The sequence below is a fragment of the Anser anser genome (genome assembly GCF_964211835.1).
Source record: "Anser anser genome assembly, chromosome: 4".
In the NCBI taxonomy this organism is placed as follows: domain Eukaryota; kingdom Metazoa; phylum Chordata; class Aves; order Anseriformes; family Anatidae; genus Anser; species Anser anser.
In genome coordinates, this window is record NC_139724.1 from 29,183,284 (window position 1) to 29,206,155 (window position 22,872).

The window sequence follows — 22,872 nt, forward strand, 5'->3', positions numbered from 1 at the left end:
CAAATATACAGCCTTGTTTCCATGGAGATCGGTGCATAGCGTGGATGCCTGGCTCTCTGCTGGTGCAGCCTCTGTGAAGGGAGCACCTCAGTGGATTATCAGGTGAATGCTTGGCTGTATTAAATAGCTAAGGAAGCCATGGGGATCAGGACACGCTTATTTAAGGCTGCAAAGGAAGTTACTGATATCCCAGTATCTGCTCTCAGGTTCCAGTAAGGATTTGTAAAAGACGTGCAACTTTTCATCCTCTGCTCATGATTTGTGTCGTGGTTTCTTAACGTTACAAAAGGACGTGTACTGGTTACAGCCCCTGGAGAAACGCACTGTGAAACTGAACTGGGAAGCTAATGTAAATAGGAACTCAAAGCTCCGTGTGCTGTGGCACTTAGAGCACGAATTTATCTTGGAGTGCAATGCAGGAGTGAGTGATTTGAGTGCTGGAGAAGTGTTACTTCTTTTTACTCTTAAAGTAGAAGAGTAGAGCCTTGCTACCGACAGAGCATCTCAGATGTAGAATGAGGAGATCCTCCAAGCACCTTTTAGATCCTGTAGCTGGTTCAGTGCTCCTAGTACTGATTCTTGCAGCGAGAGAGCTGAGGGACTGACTGCAGGGTTCTTTTAAGGTTATTAATTGGAAATATTCCCTAGCGTTTCTGCAATTAGGAGCTCATCTCACTGTCTGTGCATTATCCTTGTCTTCTTACACAGTGCAGTTTCTTACTGAGCCTCTCATATGCAGACGTGAGAAGGGAAGAAAATCCAGCTGTGCCACTTCTTCCTTCCAGCTCATTGCAGACAGCCAATTACTGGCACACGAGGAAACACCATAGCGAGAGCTTGGCTGCAGGGTGTAGCGTTGTCTCTTGTGCGGAGGGAGAGCTGGGACACCTGCATGACTCTTGTCCCGCAAGCATTGCCTTGTGTAAAGAGGACTTTGCCTTACAGATATTTTACATCACAGAGGTTTTACATATTTTATCTGTGTAATTCTTAATCATCTGTCTTTTATCTAGACCTTCTGAGCATATTATAATCCAGTTTCCCTATGAAGCATAACGTAGGGAAGGAAATTATCTCACTTTGTGCTAACTGTGAGTAGAGCAGGCTGCGAGAATTTGAATGGCTGAGGAGTTCACGTGCACTGGGGCTGCAATTACGGCTGTCTTCTGTGTGCACTAGGGAGAGAAGGAGACTTCCATTATCCATTCCAGTTAGACTATACGTGAATGGTAGCCACCGTTTTGTACTTCCCGCTTGTTGCAATCCCACAAAACTAATAATAAAAAAGCAGAAAACAGTAACACAATTTTACTAGAAGATAAAACAACAACAACCAACTGGTGTAATTTCAAGTCAGTAAGCATCCAATGGTTTTAAAAGAGAAATCATCAAATAGCTGTTGTTACTGGGGATTAGATATTCCTCTTTTGTTGTCAGTAAAATGTATCCAACTAATCACAGGATGAGGTCATATTCCTAGTCATATGTAATATGGCTGGCGTCATATACAGAAGTTCTGTCAGTTTGTCCTTGTCTTCCACCCTCGTTTTTCTCTAGCATAAGCAGAGTTACGTGCTGTAGTGCTGGCAGTATTACAGTTCAGCGGTCGTAGCGCGTCTATTCTCTTTGAATGCAAAAGGTTAATTTTGTTTCAGTGGAGATTAAGTCTGGATACTGACCTTTACAACTGGAAGAAGGGATAGAATCATAGTTTAATGAGCCTCCCAACCAGGACACGTATTTGAAACATCTTCAAGAAGCCATATGCTTTAACTACTGGGAGCCACGTAGGAATGACGGATCACTGACATCCAGAAACAGTAGAATTATCAAGATTAGACGAAAGAAAATGTATATTACTGAAATGATGAGCCATGAAGTTGAGCTTGGAAAGAATGAAGGTAAACCGAAATTGGAGTATTGAAATTACGCCTTCGTATTTTGTCTGTATTGTGAAATAGGAGCAATAAAACAGATACTGAAGTTGTCTGCTTCTCTAATGGCATTTTCCAAAATCTTTCCTTTTTCCTGGCTCTGTATGATAGTGTTAAAACTAAACCAGTTCTATGGAATTCAGTTGTATGCATCTCACTTTTAAAAGAAACTAAACTTCAGAAGCAAGTAAAGGAAAAAAAAAAAAGGATTTAATTCTTTTACGTTTGTCTTTGTTTGACCATTTAGCATTTGTTTTCAGTTAAATGTTAATTTTTAAAAAATCAGGCCTGAAAATTGAGTGACCGATTAATGTTTTTCTTTCTGAGGCTCTTCCCTCTATTAAGTTCTTCCCTAATATCTCAGACTGTGAAAGTGTCATTTTGCTTTTTCATAGCAATAATTGGCAAGAATGTGTTTTTGTATGAGGTGTAAAAAAAAAATAAGTTGGAACTAAAGATGTTTTTTAGACCTAAAAGAGTCACTTGAATACCATCTGCATTTTTATAGCTGTATAAATCAATGTTTGCCAGAACTGGGAGGCCTGGTTCCCAACTATGTGGAGATGGGTGCTGCTGAGGATGCTCTGTGAGCATCATACTGCAAGCTGTGGATCGCTGCCTGAGATGAGTGAGCCAAATCTTCTGTGGCACTGGTTCAGGGTGACGCTGCGTAAGTCACCACATCTGCTTCAGATGCAAGTGGCAGATTGTTGTTTGTTTTCTTCCAGTAGTAAAACCGTCCCTGGAAGTCCTTTCCAACACAGACTGCTGGAAATCTAAAAGTGCACTGCTGACTGGGAATCTAGAGCATTTATCACGTTGAAGACCCACTGTAGTGAAAAAAGAGAAAGTATAGTATTTCGTTAGAAAATAACAATAGTCATTTGTGTGTAATTTTATTTCACATTATGTGTCGTGACTAACAGAAGCAGGATTCCTTGGTGAGAAAACACGGAAAAGAATAAAATGGAATTAAACAGGCTTCATTGTTGCCAGCAGTAATGGAAAAAAGGCAAAGCAGAAGGTATTAACTGATATCTAGGATGGTAATTAAAATGTTTCATGAATAAGAGAGTAAATAATTTCAGTGGTGTTTTTAACAGCTAGAGCCTATGCAGACAGACAAACATAAATGCCTGGAATATTGCGTGCAAATACTTGAGTCAATTACAGTGTCAGGACGATACTCCCAACTCATTAGCTTAAGTTCTATGCAGTAATTAACAGATATGAATAAAATAAATATAGTCTACTCTATATTCTGGTAAGTAGCTATTTATAGGCACTCTGGGAAAGTTTGAATTATTGTCTGTCCTAATTATGCCAAGGACTTTTTTATTAGGCGTGAAGGTCTGACTGGGAGGAATTAACAACTGCTTTCAATGTCTTTACATTAGAGCTAATCAGATAATTTGGCAGAGCCTCCTCTTATATTTTGGTGTTATTTTTTCTTTTCTTTCATTTCTGAATCTAAATGTGATTCTTAAGTTGCGTTCTCAGCAATAGTCTTCCTTTGCCTAAGTGATGGTAGCCTTTTCTCTCCCTAAGCCAGTCTGCCCATTCTCTCATTTCCCCGGACTTCTTCTCTTTTCCCCTTTGGTGTTCCCCTTTCCAGCAGAGATCTCTGTTACAGCACAAAACCTGCCAGGAAGGAGCAGTTAGTAATGGCACGGTGTACTCGTCCTTCTCTCAGCACATCTTTGAACATGCAGGTTGTACCTGTCTGGGAGCAGAAGTCCATAGAAGGCCTCTGCTGTGAGTATTTCTGACTTGCTGGTCAAGTCTGCTCCGAAATAGATGTCCAAGTGACACTGCTTCCACACTTCTTTTTACTTGCGTTATTGTAAGTGGAAAAGAAGATTAAGATTCATTCTTTTAATTAAACATTAATATAGCTATAAAGAAAAACAACAACAACAAAACACTTTTGTTTAATAGTTTCCCTCCACCCCTTGGCTAAATATATGAATATATATGAATAGGGAGGCAGGCATGTGAGTACTAAGAATAAGCCCAATTTAGTTGTAATTTCTCCAGCATCCTTCCTCTATTGAATATTTCAGGAAGAATAAAACACAAAACAAAACAAAACCACAAACAACTGTGGCCTAGATCCTGAACCTTATTGACCTAAAATATTTCAGACATAACCGAAATACGGATCTAGCCTTTGTTGTGGCAGCTCTTCAAAGGACTGGAGTAAATGACATTTTTTTTTTATTTTTTTCAGCAAGTATTACTTTCTGCTGCTAACTTCTTTGTAAGATGTCTCAATAGCTTTACAGATGCATATCAGACAAAGCTTGCCTGTAAACAAATATAGTTATTTCTGTAATAGAGTTCTTTGGCAGCATATATGAAAACTTCCTGATCTGAAAGTTCGTACTGCCTTGATGGTTGAAGGATTTCCACACGTTGGATCAAAGTATGTAGAAATGAAGTTTGAATGAACTTCAGTATTAATTCTGAAGCAGAGAGAAATTACTGCAGATACGTGTTTTTAACCTGAAGGTGTCTGTTTCCTCCAACCTTTCTACACATTTTAGCGTAAATAAATGTATCACTTCGTGAACTATCATAAGAGCTTTGCTGAAGAGTTTTAAACTTTGTCATTCAAGAACTAAAGTTGATATTTTGCTTTGAGACTTAGAAGGAAGAGTTGCAATGTTCAAATGTAAGGTGCAAATCATGAACTCCCTAATGGCTGAACAAATGGGTGCATAATAAAATTAAACAATGAGCCCCAAACTATCAGTTAACTAAAATTAGTTAACAGATTAGTTAACTATTAACCTCAGTTAATCTACCATTAAGATGTACTTTGGGATTTGCTGAAGAGATGGGAAAGATGCTGATGAATGAATCTGTGGAATCTACACGCATCTCAGGTTCATCTGCCATGACTTTCCTTCACGTCCTTATGTTTATTATTTCCAGTTTGTGATTCAAGGGTTCTAGACATACTAACACTGTATGGTAAGAGTAATGGGCCTTTGAATCTAGGCCTACCGGTACAGAATTATATTCAGCTGGTAACATTTCTGATTTTTTGGCTGCATCTGGCAGTAGCAATCACTAGGGTTTGACCAAAGTTCTCTTAATTCCACTCTTATCCAATGTCAGTAATTTCTGTGAGCTCTTCTTACAAGTGCATTTCTGTTTTGGTTTGGTTTTTGTTGTTTTTAAATCTATTTTATTCAGTCATCCAACAACCTATTCCTGCAAAACAGTAACGTATAGTTTGCCACTAGAACTTTATTTCTATCACAGATACAAGTGTAACCAAATTGTTCTTGCAGTTTACAGAATTCGGGCTTGGACTTCTGTTCTTTTCTCATTGGTGTGACTGGAAGAATAATTTGGTCAAGATGTTGCATGTTAACAGTAATTATTAATAATTAATAATTTAATGACAGGACAAGGGGTTTTAAACTAAAAAACCTTTAAATGGTTTTAAACTAAAAGAGTGGAGATTTAGATAAGAGTTTAGGAGGAAATTCTTCACTCAGAGTGTGGTGAGGCACTGGCACAAATTGTGGATGCTGTGGATGCTTCATCCCTGGAGGTGTTCAAGGCCAGGTTGGATGGGGCCCTGAGCAACCTGGTCTGGTGGGTGGCATCCTCGCTTATGGCAGGGAGGTTGGAACTAGGTGATGTTTGAGGTCCATTCCAACCCGAGCCATTCTATGATTGCAGTTTGAGTTAGCTTGGAGGTAGCAATGTATGCATATATAATTTAAAGTATTATACACAAAGTGGCTGGAGAATAATTTAGGAATTATAACTTGAAATCTCATGATTAAGGACACCTAAGTGCAGCAGCAGCAGCTTTATACTAAAGTATGCATCTCTATCTTTGGTCAAGAACTTAATTTTATCTATAGTTTTGTTCCTATTCTTGTTGCTGTTGTAGGTCAGAAGGTTTAGGCTGAATAATGAATCAAATTGGCCAATGATTATAATAACAAGGTTATGAGAGAGAAAATACTTTAATGTGAGGGAGAAGAAATGGGTGATTTGAAATACAAAATGTACTTTGAATTTTTGTGGAAGTAGTAATATTTTTAATGCAATGTGTCAAAATTAGTGAATATTTTTTAAGGACCACTGTGACAGAGTATTCTCTTTAGGTACAAGTTGTTCTGTTATAAAAGCAATTACATGAAATACCAGTTTATAGAATGGCATTTTAGGTGAAAAATCAGAGTGAAGTACTCTGATTTACACTGATAAGATTGTGGGATGTCATATATGCTTTCTTATTGTGATATATAAGGCTCATATATCAATATACTTTGCTCTGGAATTGATTTCCATGTAGTTTAGCTCATTTTCATTCTTTTTTATTCTGCTTCCTGTCCTGGGCACCTGTACAATCAAATGCCTGGATATTCTGATGCTGTTTCCATCATTTTTCCTTTTGCTTGGAGGAGTTTGATTTCACAAAGACGACCTAAAGCTTGTAATCAGATAAAAAAAATGAAAAATGGTGACAGGTGAACATACAGCACGTATCAAGGAATGTGGTTATAGCTCTGTTGTAATTGAAGCACTTTGACTTTGTGTATTTAATTAGTCTTTTGTCTTTTGATAAACATTTGGCTGTTAGACAATTACTTGGCTGGCCAGAATCTTTCATCTTGGGTATTAATTGTCTGGAATCCAGCAGGTCACAGTAATTGGCAGACAACAAAGTGACCTCTGAATTCTGGCTTCTGAAACAAGATAGTTTGTATTTTCAATTAAAGAATTTGAATATATTGATAGTTAACAAAGAGAAGATTGAATGCATATCATACTGTGAATTAAAATTTGGGTGACATGGTCCACAGATAATTATCTCTATCTACTTTCTTTAAAAAATAAAAATGAAAAATTGGATTTACTACTCCTTACAATTACTTACTGAAAATTTTATACTGACCACCAAGAGTGTTCAAACAGGAGAGGATCTTCGCAGAGACAAGGCGTTCAGGGAAACATCCCAACAGATGAGAAACAAATGTCTTACCTAAAAGACAAAGAAAAAAAAGAAAAAGAAAAAAAAAAAAAGGAAAGAAAAAGTCCAAGTCTTCTCCTTGGACTCACTCAGAATCTTATGGAAAAGCAAAGTTTCATGATGTACTGGGAGCTTTTGAAAATGGATATAGTGACTAGTGGACCATTTGAAGCTGAAATCAGTACTTGAACGAAAAAGCAAACACACGAGATCCATATTGATCACGGATGAAAAATGCTTAAATGAGTTATCTGTAAGAGGTAATGTGTGTAAGTGACAGTGCTACTTGATTTAAGGATTCTGCAGTGAAGTTAATCACGTTGCATGTCTGTTCATCATGGAAGATAGACAAAATGAGAATTTGATGTCATAGGGAAGAGGATTCTCTTCCATGTTCCATAGGTCAAACCCATTTAAGAGGGGTAACATATTGTGAATAACTGTTTGTTATATTTGTACATATAGAGAAAAAAATGGTGCTTGTCTTCATTTTCTGTAGCTGAGTAATGCCAAGAAAAAAAGGTATAAAATAACATTTGTGGTTTTCCATGGTAAGGTATCTTTATCAACGACACCCAAACACAGCACCTCCCATAGCATGTCTCCAGGAATAAAAGAATGTGAATCAAGCATTAGTGCAATCGTGTGGGCTGTGCATAATTGCCAGGTGACTTAGACAGTAACAACCAAGTAGCAGACGGTGGTTTTGATGTGTGTAAATCTATCACAAAGTGTATTACTACCTGTTCCAACTGAAGTGCTCTGATTAATGTAGTAAGATGATGGAAATTAAATAGGCTGTAGTTAGACATTGATATAAGAATAATAAAGCTCAGAGTTTTTGCTGAAGAGGAGTATGTTAGGAAATAGCAGTGGAACACAAAAATGTTAGGAAGGTGTTTGTAGGCCAAAAATCATTTGTCAGTGTGACAAGTAAATCTTCTATAGACACCGTGACAGAGAAGTTAGAGCCTTGTATTTGACTGTCGATATGCATGCAATTTTCTGGTCAAAACCAGACAATAACGAATTGATGCAATTACTCTCCCTGCCTATAGCTTACTCTTTTGACTCTAAAGAGCGAATTTTTTTTTTTTATTTCATTATTATTTTCCTAATACCTTCTTCAGATTTAGTTAGTTGTATTATCCCTCACTGCATTTTTCATCTAATTCTATTTGTAAACAGTATTCCTTCCATCTTTATCATACCAAGGTATGTCACTCAGGTATAGACTAGCAGCTTGTTATTTTTAAGTTAGAGTCTTCCTCTGCTTTTTCCCTGTGTCTTTTTAACAAGAAGGTAATGTCAGGTTTCACTTGTCCACCATCCAGCTTTGCATCTTCTAATTTTCAACTCAGTGGTCAGCTTTGTAGAAAGACAGAAATCACTTCTATGTTGCTAGGAAGAAAAATGCTACTAGGAACGAACATTTTGGCAGCTTCCCCCCCATCTCCAGCAAAGTTAAAACCAGAAGAGCAAAGGCAGCTAATTACAGTAGGCTTTTCATGCAGTGTAATTAATGCTTGATGCTTGGTCTTCACCAAGCTGTCAGTGAGCCAGCAAGGAGACTGTTTTAGACATGCATTTTTTGCATACTGAGAGTGACTCAGAACACCCAATCATAGAGAACAACCTCGGATTAAATGCTGGTGTTTTTCGTTAAGGTTAATGTAAGTAAAAGGGTAAATGAAATCTGGTTAGTGTGAAAAATATAACATGCTGACCTTGCAAGTTCAACAGTTTGGGATCATAAAAAGCAACCTAAGTAGCGAAAGGCTGGATTCAATGGAATCAGGGCTTACTTCATTACTGTATTTTTATAGAAAAAAATGATATAATAAACATGACAGTTTACAACAAATGTACAATAAGAGTGATGTGCTGTTACATTGTAGCGTGGTTTTCTTTCTCTCTTACTCTTTACAAAGAGGGTAGAAAGACTAGGGGAGCCTTCCTATAAAACCGTTCTGTAACTGATGAGCACCCACTGGGCTTTAGTGTTTGTCTGTGCCTTCTGAAGCTCCCGCTGCAGATCATATTGTGCTTGATGGGGCTCAGACTTCATCATCACAGGAGCTCTCAGAAAATGGTTCGTTAGGTTAACCTAGCCACTGGTGAGGGAGTTGGTGTGCGTTGGCTCTGATGGATGGAAAAGAGCTGGGTAATAAAATACTGCTATCTTTTTGAATAGAACAGCACCGTCTCATGGTTTTGTTTGTGACAGAGTTAACTTTCTTCAATGGAGGCTCACACAATGCTATTTTGGACTTTTGAAGAAAATAGTGGTGACAGCACGTGGATGTTCAGCTGTTGCAGAGCAGCGCTGGCCCAGGGGCGAGGCCTTCCCAGCTCCTCGCGCTGCCCTGCCAGCGAGGGGCTGGGGGTGCCCCAGGAGCTGGAGGGGACTCAGCCAGGACACCTGGCCCAGGCTGCCCAAGGGGATGTCCCACACCGCCCGGCCTCACGCTCAGCAATGACAGCCGGGGCTGAGGAGGAGGAAGGGGGACGTTGGGAGCGATGCCGTTTGTCTCCCCGAGAAGCCGCCCCGTGTGAGGAGCCCTGCTGGCCCGTAGCAGCTGGCACCTGCCTGCCGGTGGGAAGCAGCCAGTGGGGCCCGGTCGGGCTCTGTTTCGCGCAGCTTCTGCCATCCCCACCGAGCTGTCCTTGCCCCAGCCCTGAGCTCTCGCACTTCTGCCTCTCCCTTTCTCTCCCCATCCCACCTGGCAGGGTGGGCGAGCGGACGAGGGGTGCTGAGCTGCCTGACGGGGCTGCACCACAGCACAAATCTCTCTGCCAGTAGCTGCCATCTTGTGTGTTACCACACATCAGAGGAGGCAGAAAGATCCACTGGCACCAGGCGGTGCATTGCTTACTGCCTGGGTCTGTGCCGAGCAGCATACAGTTTCACCTCCTAGAAAGGAGGTGAGTGGAGAGATTTACAAAAAACATAAGGCATTGTATTGAACAATACAAAATCTGTTACCTCATATTCACACGTTTGTATTTGTACAAATCCTCTCAATTCTCTTTAGTATTTTAATAATTTGATGCTTTGGACATAGAATCGTATCATACTTTAAGCCAGGATGTTTTAGCATCTCATCTACTTCAGATATTCTTCCTGAAGGATGCTCTGTTGCTGAGGGATATGTATGCAATTTGTGATATTTTTGACATGTTGGAACTTCATAAAACAGCATATATTGGAAACTTCCCCTGTGGTAACTTGTTCAGCTCAAACCTGAGTCATCTGGGGCTGGGGCTGGATTTTTGCACTACATTTTATTGACTTGGATAAAGAAGTAACTAACCTGCAGCAGCTAGTCTGGAAAACATTAAAGGCCATTCTTAGATCAGTTTAAGGTTTGTTCAAGTTCATTTGCTCAGCGAGGGAAAGGACGTGATCTCCTTCAGCCTCTGAACTGAATCAAATGGCTCCTCTTTGGTCTGCATGTGAAGGAGTCACCTGCAGACCCCAGCCCCTGGCTGTCTTAATTACAGCAGGAGCCAGTGCACTTTGCTCTCACAAAGCAGGAGGTGCTAATGAGCAGCAGCCTTTGACTCCTGTGTATGGTTTTTGTGTTGCAAAGATTCGTGCTCACCCTTGTATGTTGATCTTCTGAAATCCCGGCTTTTTGTATTTTCAGTTTTGTTCCTTTAACCTTATTCTCGTTAGTGTAAAGCATTGCCAGAAAGCGTTTTCCAAAGGAAGTTTCTAACTAGCTGCTTCTCTCACGATCAGTCAAGGACCGTGATGTGACACACATTGTAAGTTTACTGAGATGTGTTGAACTTACTTCCAACTTCATGATTATTTCGTTTCTAGTTTTGGCAAGGGCTTCTTGGAACTTTTCGCTTCGCCTAGGTATGGTGCAACAAAGTAAGACGTGAGCTGTTACAGGAATTGCAGTTATGGCAGGGGAAGATGCCTTTCCACCTCAAAACAGTTTCCAGTGGTTAGTACAAGCTGCTTTCTGACTGTAGCCTGTCAACGCCTGCGCTGTTTTAAGGTTCATTCACTTTTTTTTTTTTTTAATGTAGTAATGTATTTATACCAGTTTTTAAACAGGTTTTGACCCTGTAGGTCTGTGAAATACAGAGAAAGAAACTAAATTCTGTAACATGGAAATTGTCCATGTAATTGCAGGTAGAAGTGTCACTGTGAAGCCCTTGTATTGTAACGGCAAGCCCGCTATTGACTCATCTTGGCCTGTGAGGAAAATTGCTCTGAGCCTCATTAAAGTGTAATTAGCAATTTCAAATCAAAAGGATGCTGGATCAGTTTCTGATATGTTTCTCATGCTTATTAACAGCTTACGCTACAGATAAGCTGTTACATTGTGTTCAGTGAGACTGCTGTGAGGTAAGATAGGAGAGAAATGGCCCAAGCCTGTTAGACATACAAGCACAAGAAGCAGCTGTAAGTAACAGAGTGGTATGTCTGTGGCATGCACTTAGTGGCATTACGGGTTTCTCTTCAGAGGGAAAAACACTGAACAAGAAAATATAATTTCATTAATTTCATTAAATGTTTATCTCTAAACCTTACTGCTGCCAGAGTACCAACATGAGATGTGTATGGCCTTGGGTGCCGTAAGTCTGGCTACAACTGTACCTTGGTTGCAAAAGCAGTCAGGGGACATTTGACCAGTAAAGCACATGTACGTGATTCCTGAAAGGCTTCCCAGCAGCCCACTAGTGAGGAGGTTGCTGTATCCTTGCTTATACCCATCTGCCCACGTACAGATAGACATATACATACGTATATGGAAAATAAGCAACTTCTAGGCTAATAAAATTAACTTCTTTATGTCATGCTGATTTAAATTGTTTCCACAGATGATAGCCAGAATGGCATGTTTGAAGTGCTTCAGCATCCTAAGAAGCTTTATTTGTGATAATCAGCTGGTTTTGTAGGGCCCTGCTGTATAATATAGAGCTTCAGTCTGTTTAGGTTAACCTTCTTCATGAGCTTTTTGCTAGTGACTTTGTAGATGATTTGATATAAATGTTGACCTTCTTACTGAATAAACCCCTTAACATTTAACAAAATAGTTATTTATTTGCTTACAAAGAAGGGAGATTAAATTTTTTTTTTTTTTTTTTTTTTGTAAAAAAGAGAGAACTACCAGAAATTTAATGTTTGGTGATTTAGTGGTATGATCCATTTATAAGAGCAGTCATATGGCTAATTGTTGAATATTTGAAAGTTGGAAAAAGTTATATAAAATGTAACAGCACTGAAAATAATTCCATCAATAATGAAAGATAACTGTCAATTCCAGCTTAGCTGCCTTCCCAGTGTTATTTTGTGACTGAAATCTGCTTTGAATTCCTTCCGGGACTCAAATTCCCCACATCAAAGCTTTTTAGAAGTCTCCAATTACGCTGACGGTTGTTAGCATCCTTCCAGTGGAGAAGAGGTTGTCCAAGTCCAAACTGGCCAAGAGGCATGTGATATGCTCAGGCAGTAGGAACTCTCTCATTACCTTCTCAGCATAAGTAGTCGTAAATAAATATGTATAGACATGTATTCAATTTAATAATTTAGACCAAAAATGAGAAACTGTGAAATAGTTTTTGAATAATGTAGCAATAACCAAAATGTAGGAGATGCTGTTTTCCTGGATGGCCATGCTCAGTAGTAGATAACAAGGAAAAATTGCATAAATGTACATATCTATACATATAAATACATTCATATATAGGTAGATATGTTATATATTCTTAGATGTTTTAGGTAGAGAGATGTGATATAGCATAAAAGTATGAATAATACATGAATGTGTGTTATTTTATATTTTTATTAGTAGCTCTTATTTGTCTTTTGTTATTGTTATTTTAGTTAAAGGTTGCATCTGCATCACAATAATATTCCCAGAGGACTTCTCTTCTGCGAGTTGACACTTTGAATCCAGCTGTTTTTTGGTATTGAAAACATTCTGGGTTCCACAGTAAAATTATGCATGATGTACAGTAATTACACCATGTATTTATGTGTTAATTAATTATGGGCATTGCAGTTTTTCTTTCTCAGTTAAAGTGGATGCTTCCTGTTTTATGTTTCTGTCTTTCTGTTTTCATATTGAGATACTGAAATAAGTGTATTGTATAAGTAACATATATGTAAGTTTGTTAATTCCTCTTAATTTTTCAAGATCTATAGATTTCCAACTACTGACGTTGCGATTTGAGATCATCTACATATGTGGTAGCCAAGGACCTAAAGTGGAAGCCTTATCTGTCCCTATTTGAAATTCCAGAAGTGAAAAGGTGCTGAGAAAGGAGGCTCCTGTGGGGAGATTCTGTGATTAGTTCCTGATGCTGCTATGCTCTCTGCAGAGAGATGTGGTACAATGTTAGCAAGCTGCCGGGGTCAGCCCCAGCGGGGCTCAGAGCCAGAGCTGCAAGAGAAGCTGAAGGAAGCAAGCCAGACAAACAGATCAGTGGACTTGAATAGGCTTTGCTGCCCAGCAAAACTTAAAATCACTAACTATGCGTAAGAAAATTCAGTGCAAAAGTCAGAAAGCAACCAGCTAATCCGCCACTTTCCTCTCTGTGATGAGAGTCTGAACTGTCACAGCAGTATTTTAGGGATTTGTTACTACTGCCCTTCTCCTCTACCCAGTCAGAGTTATATTCTCTTGCTGTAATAAAAATGCAGTTTGTTAGCAATGTAAGTCACAGTTGCAAGGTGGGGGAATAAATGTATCTTTGAGCATCAGAAGGTTTAATGGGCTTGAATTTAAGCTGGTCAGTGCAAAAAATACCAGTTCAAGAACCCAGTCTAATAGTGAATTGAAATTTTAGGAGGTGATTTAAAGACAGAAAAAGAGTGATTCTGTGATTTTATTTTTAATTCTTTTAACTTCTTATTAAAACTGGGGTTGGTTTCTTTGCATGATGCAGTGGGACAGGTGCACATATAACTCCTCCCAGAGCAGTTCCATGAACATGTTGTAGTCTCAAACTTCATGGTATTATTTCTCTTTCTTCTTGTCCCAGAATTTGTATCGAAGGCTGAATTTCATTTTCAATGGCATCCTTGTAAATCACCTTGGTACAACAGAAATTGGGAAATTTACAGACACAGACTACTTTTCTTCTATATTCCTGTAAAATAGTTATAGGAGCTTGTTTCTATGCTGTCACATTTTCAGAGATACCTGATTAGTGTTTTATTTTTGAAGTTGCTGGTTATGAGGAGGGAGCAGGATGGATATGCAGTCTCAAGTCTGCAGATGTAAGACAGGAAAGAAAAAATGAGATATTGCTGGAACAGCATGTCTGGAAGTAAGGAGAGGCATCCAGGGGTGTTTTTTTGGACTGCATAATGCAACATACAGTGAATAAAGCTGCTTGGCTACTTTCTTCTGGGGGAACGAAGTGTTCCGATGAAAAACGCTGATTAATCTAAATTCAGAATTTCAACAGGAAGCTGTTTTGGTGAAATTTTTCTTAAGGACAAATATTTTGCAGTGCACTGTTAAGACATTTTTGAAACAGAGCATTGTCTGTTTCAGAGAAATGTTTAGTATGTTTAGTGCAAAGCTTTTTTTTTTTCCTGTATAAAACCCTTCTACTTATATCAAAAAGATACTTGAATGAATCAAAAAAACAAAATGCTGTTTTTTTTCTCCTCATATTCATTTCCATCCATTTTAATCAGAACAATTTCCAAGTCCCAGTTACCCACCAGATGGAAACCTGGTTTCCTATGCTGGTCATCATGCTTTACTTGATTGACACCACCATTGAATAATGAATCAGCCAAAAGTGAAAAAGTTTTTTTTTATTATCATTCTAAGTGCTGAAAAATACTTTAAAGTTGATGGATGTAATTGTTCCATTCCTTCAAATAATAGGGTAATAAAGACTCCTTTGGTACAAAGTTAACAAGGAGCTTTTGAACAGTGTTTAAATACAGAAAAAAGCAAAGTGCAGACTTCAGAGAACACCCTGAGTGTTTAACAAGGAGCTGAAAAAGAAAACCAAAAGGCTCGTGTCTATTGTGGACTCTTGGAAGGAGGTGTTTTGTTGAGTGGAGAAAAAGGCAGTTTCAGAATTTTAGCAAGACATAGTTCTGCATGTTTTGGTTTTGCTTTGCTCAAGGGCCAGCACTCTGCATGTGTACACTTAGAAAACTCAGTCAAGGAGATCAGAAACCCTAGCTACAGGCATTAAACAATTCCTCCTTTGACGTGTTAATCAAAAAGGTGAATGCTACTTTTTTCCCCCTCAAATAATCGGATTGGAAGTACATGATAAGACATTTGTGTGATGCACAAGAATATGCATAGAAGTTTGAACACATATTTCTTTGGATATAACCTTTCAAATGTAAAATAATACTGAATGCGCGGAGAAGCAATCTTTATTATCAGTGTTTAGCAAGCTTGTAAGAAAAATATTCTTCAATACAGTAAGTTTCTCTTCACTTACAGTAAGAAAAGGAATCAATTATTCTTAACAATGTGTGTATTCCATAAAGATAAACCATTATAATGGAATTATAGAACATAAGCCGTCTTTAAGGACAGCATATCAAAAGAGATATTTCCATAACTTATCTATTCTGTTCTTTCTTTGCATGAACAGTCATGCAAGTTCAATGTGAACTTGAATGAGGAATTCTGTCTTCGATTTACGTATGGTTATTTAGTGCAACATTTTGTGTTTTATTTGTGTCCTCCTTGGGATAAATCACCGTGGAATGCCTCAACTGGGAGATTATGATTTAAAAAAAAAAAAAACAAACAGAACAAACAAAAAAAACACAACACTATTTTTTCTCTTGATTTCCCAAAGCTGTAGAGAGCCAGCATTCTTTCTCTCAACCTAGACCATTCAGTGGATGAGCTAGTACTCTGCAGTTTGGATGCTAAGAGTTGTCAGCGGTCCTGGACCTTGTTGTAGCTGAAGTAAAGGAGATACGTGCTGTAGTGAAGAATGGATCACGTAAAAATCCTAGAGAGCTGCAGCCCGGGCACAGATTTTAAAAATGGATCATTGATGACAGATGATTAAAAGAAAGGAAGTTGCAAGTTCCAGAGTTCACTCCACTGTCAGAAAATACAAAATATTTCTTTAGGCCAAGTGGTGGAGGATAAAGGTCGCATGCTTTTAGCAGGGAGTTTCTCAACTATGAACCCCATTTGTAATTCCCAACTGTGGAAGAGGAATTAATTTCATGGGTCCATAACTTCGATTATTTTGAGGTCAGAGCTGAGCATCTCTGAACGTTGACCCAGAAAATACAAAGTATATTTTCTGTGGATATAAATGAAGACATTCATAAGTGTATATGTCGAGTGTTGTCTAAGAAGTATAAGAAAATAGTAATTTATTAATCATATTTGCCCAAGCTACAGTGGATAATGTATCACAGAAATAATAATCAAATCATAGAATACTTGAGGTCAGAAGGAATCATTTGGTTCAGTTCCCTGCTCAAAGCAGGGCCTACCTCAAGGACAAGGTATAATAAATGAATGATAACTTAAACTTTTTTTTTTAATTCTTCCTGGAAATGAAGAAACTCCGACAGACAAACCTGCAGGTATTTAAGTCCTGAGAATTAGCCTGGGTGGTAGAATAAAATGGGGAATGATGTATGGTTGGGGAGTTCAGTGGCACTGTTTTTTTGAGGGCAGGAATATTTTGTGCTACCTACTGTTTGTGAGGGTAAAGTAAAAAGAGTGCGGTATGTTAATAGTTGCAGTGCAGAAGATGGATGGTGCCGAGGGACGGAACAAAAACGTGAGCTACCCCTGGTCTAAAGGAAGAGAGCTGTACGAGGTGTATGTGAAACAGCAAGTCGGTTTGGAGCTTTCTGTACAGACTAAGAAATGAATATGTATCTGTGCCTGTTCATCATTTTGGTGTGCCTACTGGAGTTGAAATTGAAGCAGCTGTTTTAATAGGAAAATGGCAAAGTATTTTTTTCCTAAGCATTTTTTTTTTCTCTAGACTAGAGATGAGCATTAATGGTATAGCAAATTTAGACTTTTTAACAGGCAGCTTCTGTGTTTTTCTATCATTCTTGAAAAGAAAGATGAGGAGAGATGGGTTATAATGAAGTTAAAAGACTTTTATTGACATGTTTGTAGGAAATTATTAATTTATTTGTAAGCCTGGTGTGATGGTGCTTCTGTTCCGAATTAAGCTGCACAGGTGAAAGCTCTGCTTTGGTTTTTGGGCCTTTCCCCTCAGCCTCCAGTAGATAATCTAACACTCTTGCATGAATGGGTGTCTAGTTCAACCCTTTCTAGGTAAAAATTAGTCTGATTTTTATAAATACTCCACCTTAGTGTTTGAGCCTATATTCTCACTGCTGAGAAAAGAATTTCTGTGATTGCCATAACATGAATTTACCATGGGGATGAGCACTCTTTCCAAAATAAGCATAAATACTGAAGAAATAATTGAACGATTGCTTCACTTCCTCATTTGAATTACCAGAAAACAAACAAATCAAAGCAAACAATTAAAAAAAAAAACACAGTATTGTGCTCTAGAAATGTGGCTGATCAATGGATTCTTCGTTAATGGGTTTCAGTCTCCTGGTGTTGCCTACATGTGTGTTTGTGGGGGTGACAGAGGAGGCGGGGTAAGTGTTAAATTGGTGTATCTATGACTAGTTACAATTTGTTGTTCTCAGGAGGTGTTTGGCCATGAAGTCATATAGAGCTCTTTAATCTTCCTGAATGATGAACTCAACTTTTTTGGACAGGGATATGCTCAGAAAGTTACCCTAGTGTAACTAGGTGGATTTTATTATTTGTCACACAACGTTTCTGTTCTTACAAGAGCATCAGGTTGCACGAGAAGCTATGGTGGTACATCAACTTTTCAATCAAAATACTGTTATAAAACCCAACAACAACAAAGGAAAAAAAAAGCAATTAGGTGCTAACGTTGTTTTCTTGCAGGCCTTCTGTCAGCTTTTGCTGATGTAAGTCACATGAACGTTGTAATGGCTTAGTTGTTGAGCATTCTTCCACTGTGTATTCCGTTTCCAACCTGAATGAAAAATACCAGAAGAGAAACTCTGTGCATTCACAATCACAAAAAGAGTACAACTTTTTCTTAGGTAGAAGTTGCTATACGTTTTTTTTCATCTTCTAATTTTGTTTTCCAGAATGACAAATCCCCAGGGCGTTCCACAAGTCGATCGAGTAATATTTCAAAGGTATGTAAAATCTATTTCCTTTATGAGGAATTTAAAGAAAACTAAATTTATCAAATACAATATAGTGCTTCATTTAATTACATATGCATTTCTGATGTTTTCTCTATAAACATCCCATTTTGAGTTTTTGCTGCGTATCATTATGGCTACCAAATAAAATCCATCTTAAAGTATAGGTATACAATTAGTCATGACTTTAATATGTGTAGTAATAATAATAAGTAAGTAACAGGTGGACTTCTTACACTTGCTTTCCACAACTGCTAACATTAATTAACATTAATGTAATGTTACATTAATGCTTTAGCTTAAGGTAGAATTGCTGCTTAATTTTTCTCCCCCTGCCCCACCCAAATAATAGTTGCTGTAATGTGTGAACTCTGAATTCTTTTTACAGGAATTTATGATTCACTGAAGCCAGGGCTGTATATCTAGATGGTTTTTAGTTTCTAGGAAACAGAGAAGGGAAGCTGTAGGGAGAGGCAGAATGAGACTGCGGTCTTTTGGACTGCAGTCCTTTGTTTTTAACCCTCCTTTTGTAAATTTTTGGTTCAGATGTGGCTGAAATCTATGCCAAAAAGCCAGGATTTACAGGAAGTTAAAGCTAAAAATTCAGTATTTTGGAATGCCAGTCTAAACATCTGCCATGCTTTATGTTTGCATGTAAAGATTATTATTATTTTTTTGCATCCAGAGTAAGAACAACATCCATTGTACTATTGTCTCTGGGGGTACATCCCTCCCCCCCGTACTGTTGTCTCTGGGGTACACATTGTAAAAATGTTTTCTTCCGAGAGCTCTTTAAAAAAAAAAAAAAAGTAAAGAAACCAGCTATATGCTATATATACTATATTTTTATATTAAGAAGAACAAAAAAAAAGGCAGGGAAAAACACGTACATTATATCTATTCTGTTCTGGGATGTAGCAGAATCTCTTCCTGACTTGATGGCTATGTTTAAAAAACACCTAATTATATTCTTACAAGCTTGATCTCAGTCAATTATATATATTATTTTCAGTAACATTTTTAAAGGCATGTCTATATTTACAATCATTGTAAAATTATGTGGATTTGATATTGCTTTTTCTACTTTTTTATGTGACATGTGTTACGAAGTGGCAAATCATAAATATATTCAGTGGTATGAGATGTTTAGTGACATTTAGTTTAAAATAGTTTCTACAGAAATCAATATAGATGCTTATTAGAAAGGGTGCTTGCACCTTTTTAACTATTATAAGCAGGATTTTCAGAAACACTTGTTTCTGTTTTTGTGAAACTACCTGCTAGTGAAGCTTTCCTAATGCTGAAAGATGTTTGCTTAGAAATCTAGTTTGCAGTCCATTGTTCGATTCAAAATGCCTTTTTTCATACAATGGGAGAATATGTATGTGAAAGAAAGCAGAAAAACAAATACCTGACTTTTCAGGTTACTATCACGTGGCACAAAGTAATAGTAACATATACTGCATCCCAAAACAAAATTGGAGGCTTCTGGATGATATAAACTAAATACCAAAGGCAAGAGTTGCATTCTGTGCAGTGTCCGATCCTGTACACAGTAAGTATCTCAATTGACATAAAAATTAGCCTTCATCCAGAAATAAAATTTAATCAAAATACATCGTTTTGATTTTGAGGCTTTTACTATTTGCATATGCCTGCTTGCATAAACTAAAAAGGGTTAAATTGAGAGTTGCATTTTAATAGTTTTGTGTATTTGTGTATGCCAAGGTTGGTTGTGTATGGAGGTCTTGGTCTGGAGTAGAGTAGCCATTGCCTGGTATCAGTGGATTTTGCACTACCCTATTTGTGAAATGGCATACAGCAAAGATTCTGCAAATACAGATTCATATTTTGTAACGGTCTTAAGCTGTTTATTCATTCAACTTGTGTTTTAGCCTTAAAGAGGACACCTGAGGTTTGCAGAACATGCTCAGGCAATTTTGCATACTAGGTACATTAACTCTGAATTGCATGGTAATACAGATTAAACTGAATTGTTGAACATTTGATATGTTTTATCTGGACATAATGAGAAGGAATAGCTTTGATTTGCCATGTACCAGCTACGAGTTATTATATACCTATTTAATCCATAGATTTTAAAATCCACCACTCCCTAGAGGGGGGGAAGAAATCCATACTTGAGTCTTACAGTTCACTTCTGCTGTCCACTGAGTGTGCCAAAATGTAGGATGTTGGGAAGATTTTTCTTATCTTGCATGTACATTTCTGATAAGAATTTCAGTAATAATCTGGCCAAATGTGAAGGCAAAACCTAATGTGTATAGATATGATTTGAACACAATTGTTTGCGAAGTCCACTGTGATACATGTTACCAAGTAAATAAAATAATAGCTGGCCAATATGTTTCTGTACATGTACTAGCATAAAATTAGGCCAGTCATTTACAGATTATTTTCTTGTAACTATGAAATTGCATAGCTCTAAGAGTGAGAGATTTTTTTAACATGAGAAATGGAGTGTTTTATCAATACGGTAGGAGAAGAGCAAAATCCTACACTTTCATTCTGTTTACCTGACTCAGTACCGAACCAAGTACCGTGCTGTTTGTGAGCAGGAGCAGGTGAACACTGAGCATGGCAGGGCTGCAGCTCGCGCTGTCCCTTGTCCCCGTAAAGCACGGTGCTTCACCCCTCCTGCACTCAGCACTCCTGCGCCTTGCCAGCAGCATTTTGCTCGGCAGGCAGGAGGGAGAGAGAGCATTTCTCCAAACTAATTCACTCATCCATCTCTGTGTGTGTTCCAACTCATTACTGTGACCTTAAGTATCCCACCTGTGTGGTAACCACTGAGTTAATTGCAGGGTTTTAAAGTAGTCTCACATCATTTTGTACTCTCCATCTTCCCTACTCTGCCTCTGTCCTCGTGCTGCTGACTGACAGGCAGCTATGGCTCCCTTCAGTGGGTATCCATCTGGGACGTTCACTCATTACCTTCAGCCTATACATCATTAAAACTGCCCTTGGGTTCCAAGAGCAACTACTTTGGTTGGTTTTCCAAGCAGAGGTGATTAGGAAAATGCATTGGTGTCCAATTTGTGCCGCACTTCTGGTAATAACGTAGATTTTTTCCTGCAGAATCAATAAATAGATAAACAGGTGTTGTTGCCTTCTGCCCTGCTGGCACTGGGAGCGATGGGTCCTCTTTGGGACTGATCTGCAGTTCCTATTACTTCATAGTGACAAAGTGGAGCCCTGATTCCTGAGTATGGCTTTTAAAGCCTATATTAATAAAAACATAGAAGTACTGGAAATGTGAGTTATGAACCAGCCTTGCTATTGTGTTCCTTTTGTCATTTTAACCCTTAGCCTTTCTCTCCCACCCATCTCCCAGATGTAGTCTTAAGCACTGTTGTGGATTTCAGAATTAGAATTATTTTCTCTGGGTGTATTTAAACTCTAAGTAAATGAAAAAAATGACTTCGTTCATTAGCTATTTGCCATCAGTTAGTTCTTGGCACTGTAGCTTTTCTCAGTAAATTGTTTGTGTCTTCCTAAATATGTGAATAATTTAAAAGGAAATTTAATCTGAGAAGAATCTGGTGGATTCATTTCTTTCTGTTGTGGTTAACCAGTGGAAAAAGTCTTGTGTTTGAATTACAGCCCATAGAGGTTATGCTTGTATGTGTTTGTGAGGCTTCCTAGTCGTGTTAAAATGCTTTCTGGAAGAAATGTTTCTAGCACATTGTAATTATCTTTCTGCATGTTAAGTATGAATCAAGAGCTCCTTAGAGGAGGATGCTTTCTCTGCAGTAAGATTTCGAATTCTCTGATGGGAACTTTGGGCTTATTTTTCAGCGAACCTCAGACTTGGAGCAAATTGCCTGATTTTTGTTTTGGCTCAATTGCTTCTTAAAAGCCTGGAGCAGGTGTTAGAATACTTTTCATTTACAAGTCTCTGAAGCATCTTTCTAATAAAACTTGGTTGATTTACATCGGGAAGAAGTGAGGTGATTGTTTCAGAATATTCATTGTGATTATATTCATTGGTCTATTTTAGAAGATGAAAACCAACAGAGAAAGTAAAGGAGGTAAAAATTGGTTCCACTTTGTGTTTATCTTGTTTATCTCCACCCTAGGCAATTTCTGTACTGATTGCCTATGTCACGTCTGGCTCCTCTCAGTAAATGCAAATGAAAACCAAAAGACACCAGCATGTCAAAGCAGTGCTCGCTAAAGTTTTAGGTGAAATTGTTGCCAATTTATTGATTGTTTTGAGGTAGTCAGTTTGTGAGAGAGGATTGCAGCATCTCCAGGATAGCTCTTGTGTGATCGAATCCTAAAGAGTAATTGTGTGACCCCTAGCATTTTGCTACAGGGGACTGTACTGCTAATAGTGGATCCATCTGTGCTATTCCTCCTATTCGGTCCCAATCTCACACCTGTCATAAATGACAGTTCTCTTCAGATTGCCACGGTGTTTTTTTCAGTCTTTTCAAAGTGAAACTCCTAGTTTTCTTTAATGAACTTTGTTTTAAAATAACATTAAGAAGTCAATATAAAAATAAATGTAATGCTCTATCTCATCAGAACTGAGAAATCTTAGTTTCAAAAAATAAACCATGAAAAAACAAGTCCCTGCTCTTGTAAAGTGTAAAATGTCAGCCTTCAAAAGCACTGTTACAGTGAATAATATCATGTATACAAAACTGGCATTAAAATTTGAGTGTTAATGGTATCTTAGTCATCCAAATGATTCTTCTTGCTCATAAACA

At 38.0% G+C, this 22,872-nt stretch overlaps 1 protein-coding gene across 31 annotated transcripts in view; it reads left to right on the forward strand.

The window, feature by feature from the left end:
• The window catches only part of MARCHF1 (membrane associated ring-CH-type finger 1), a 239,566-nt gene that overhangs the window by 164,885 nt on the left and 51,809 nt on the right, over positions 1 to 22,872 (forward strand). For 30 of the 31 annotated variants that reach the window (XM_083834624.1, XM_083834621.1, XM_083834617.1 and 27 more), the window contains one exon: positions 18,077 to 18,127. In XM_083834624.1, the coding sequence (XP_083690750.1) occupies positions 18,077 to 18,127 (51 nt within the window). Of the gene's footprint in view, positions 1 to 16,523; positions 17,891 to 18,076; positions 18,128 to 22,872 lie in introns of those variants that run through there. The other variant, XM_083834622.1, reaches the window with a different exon arrangement.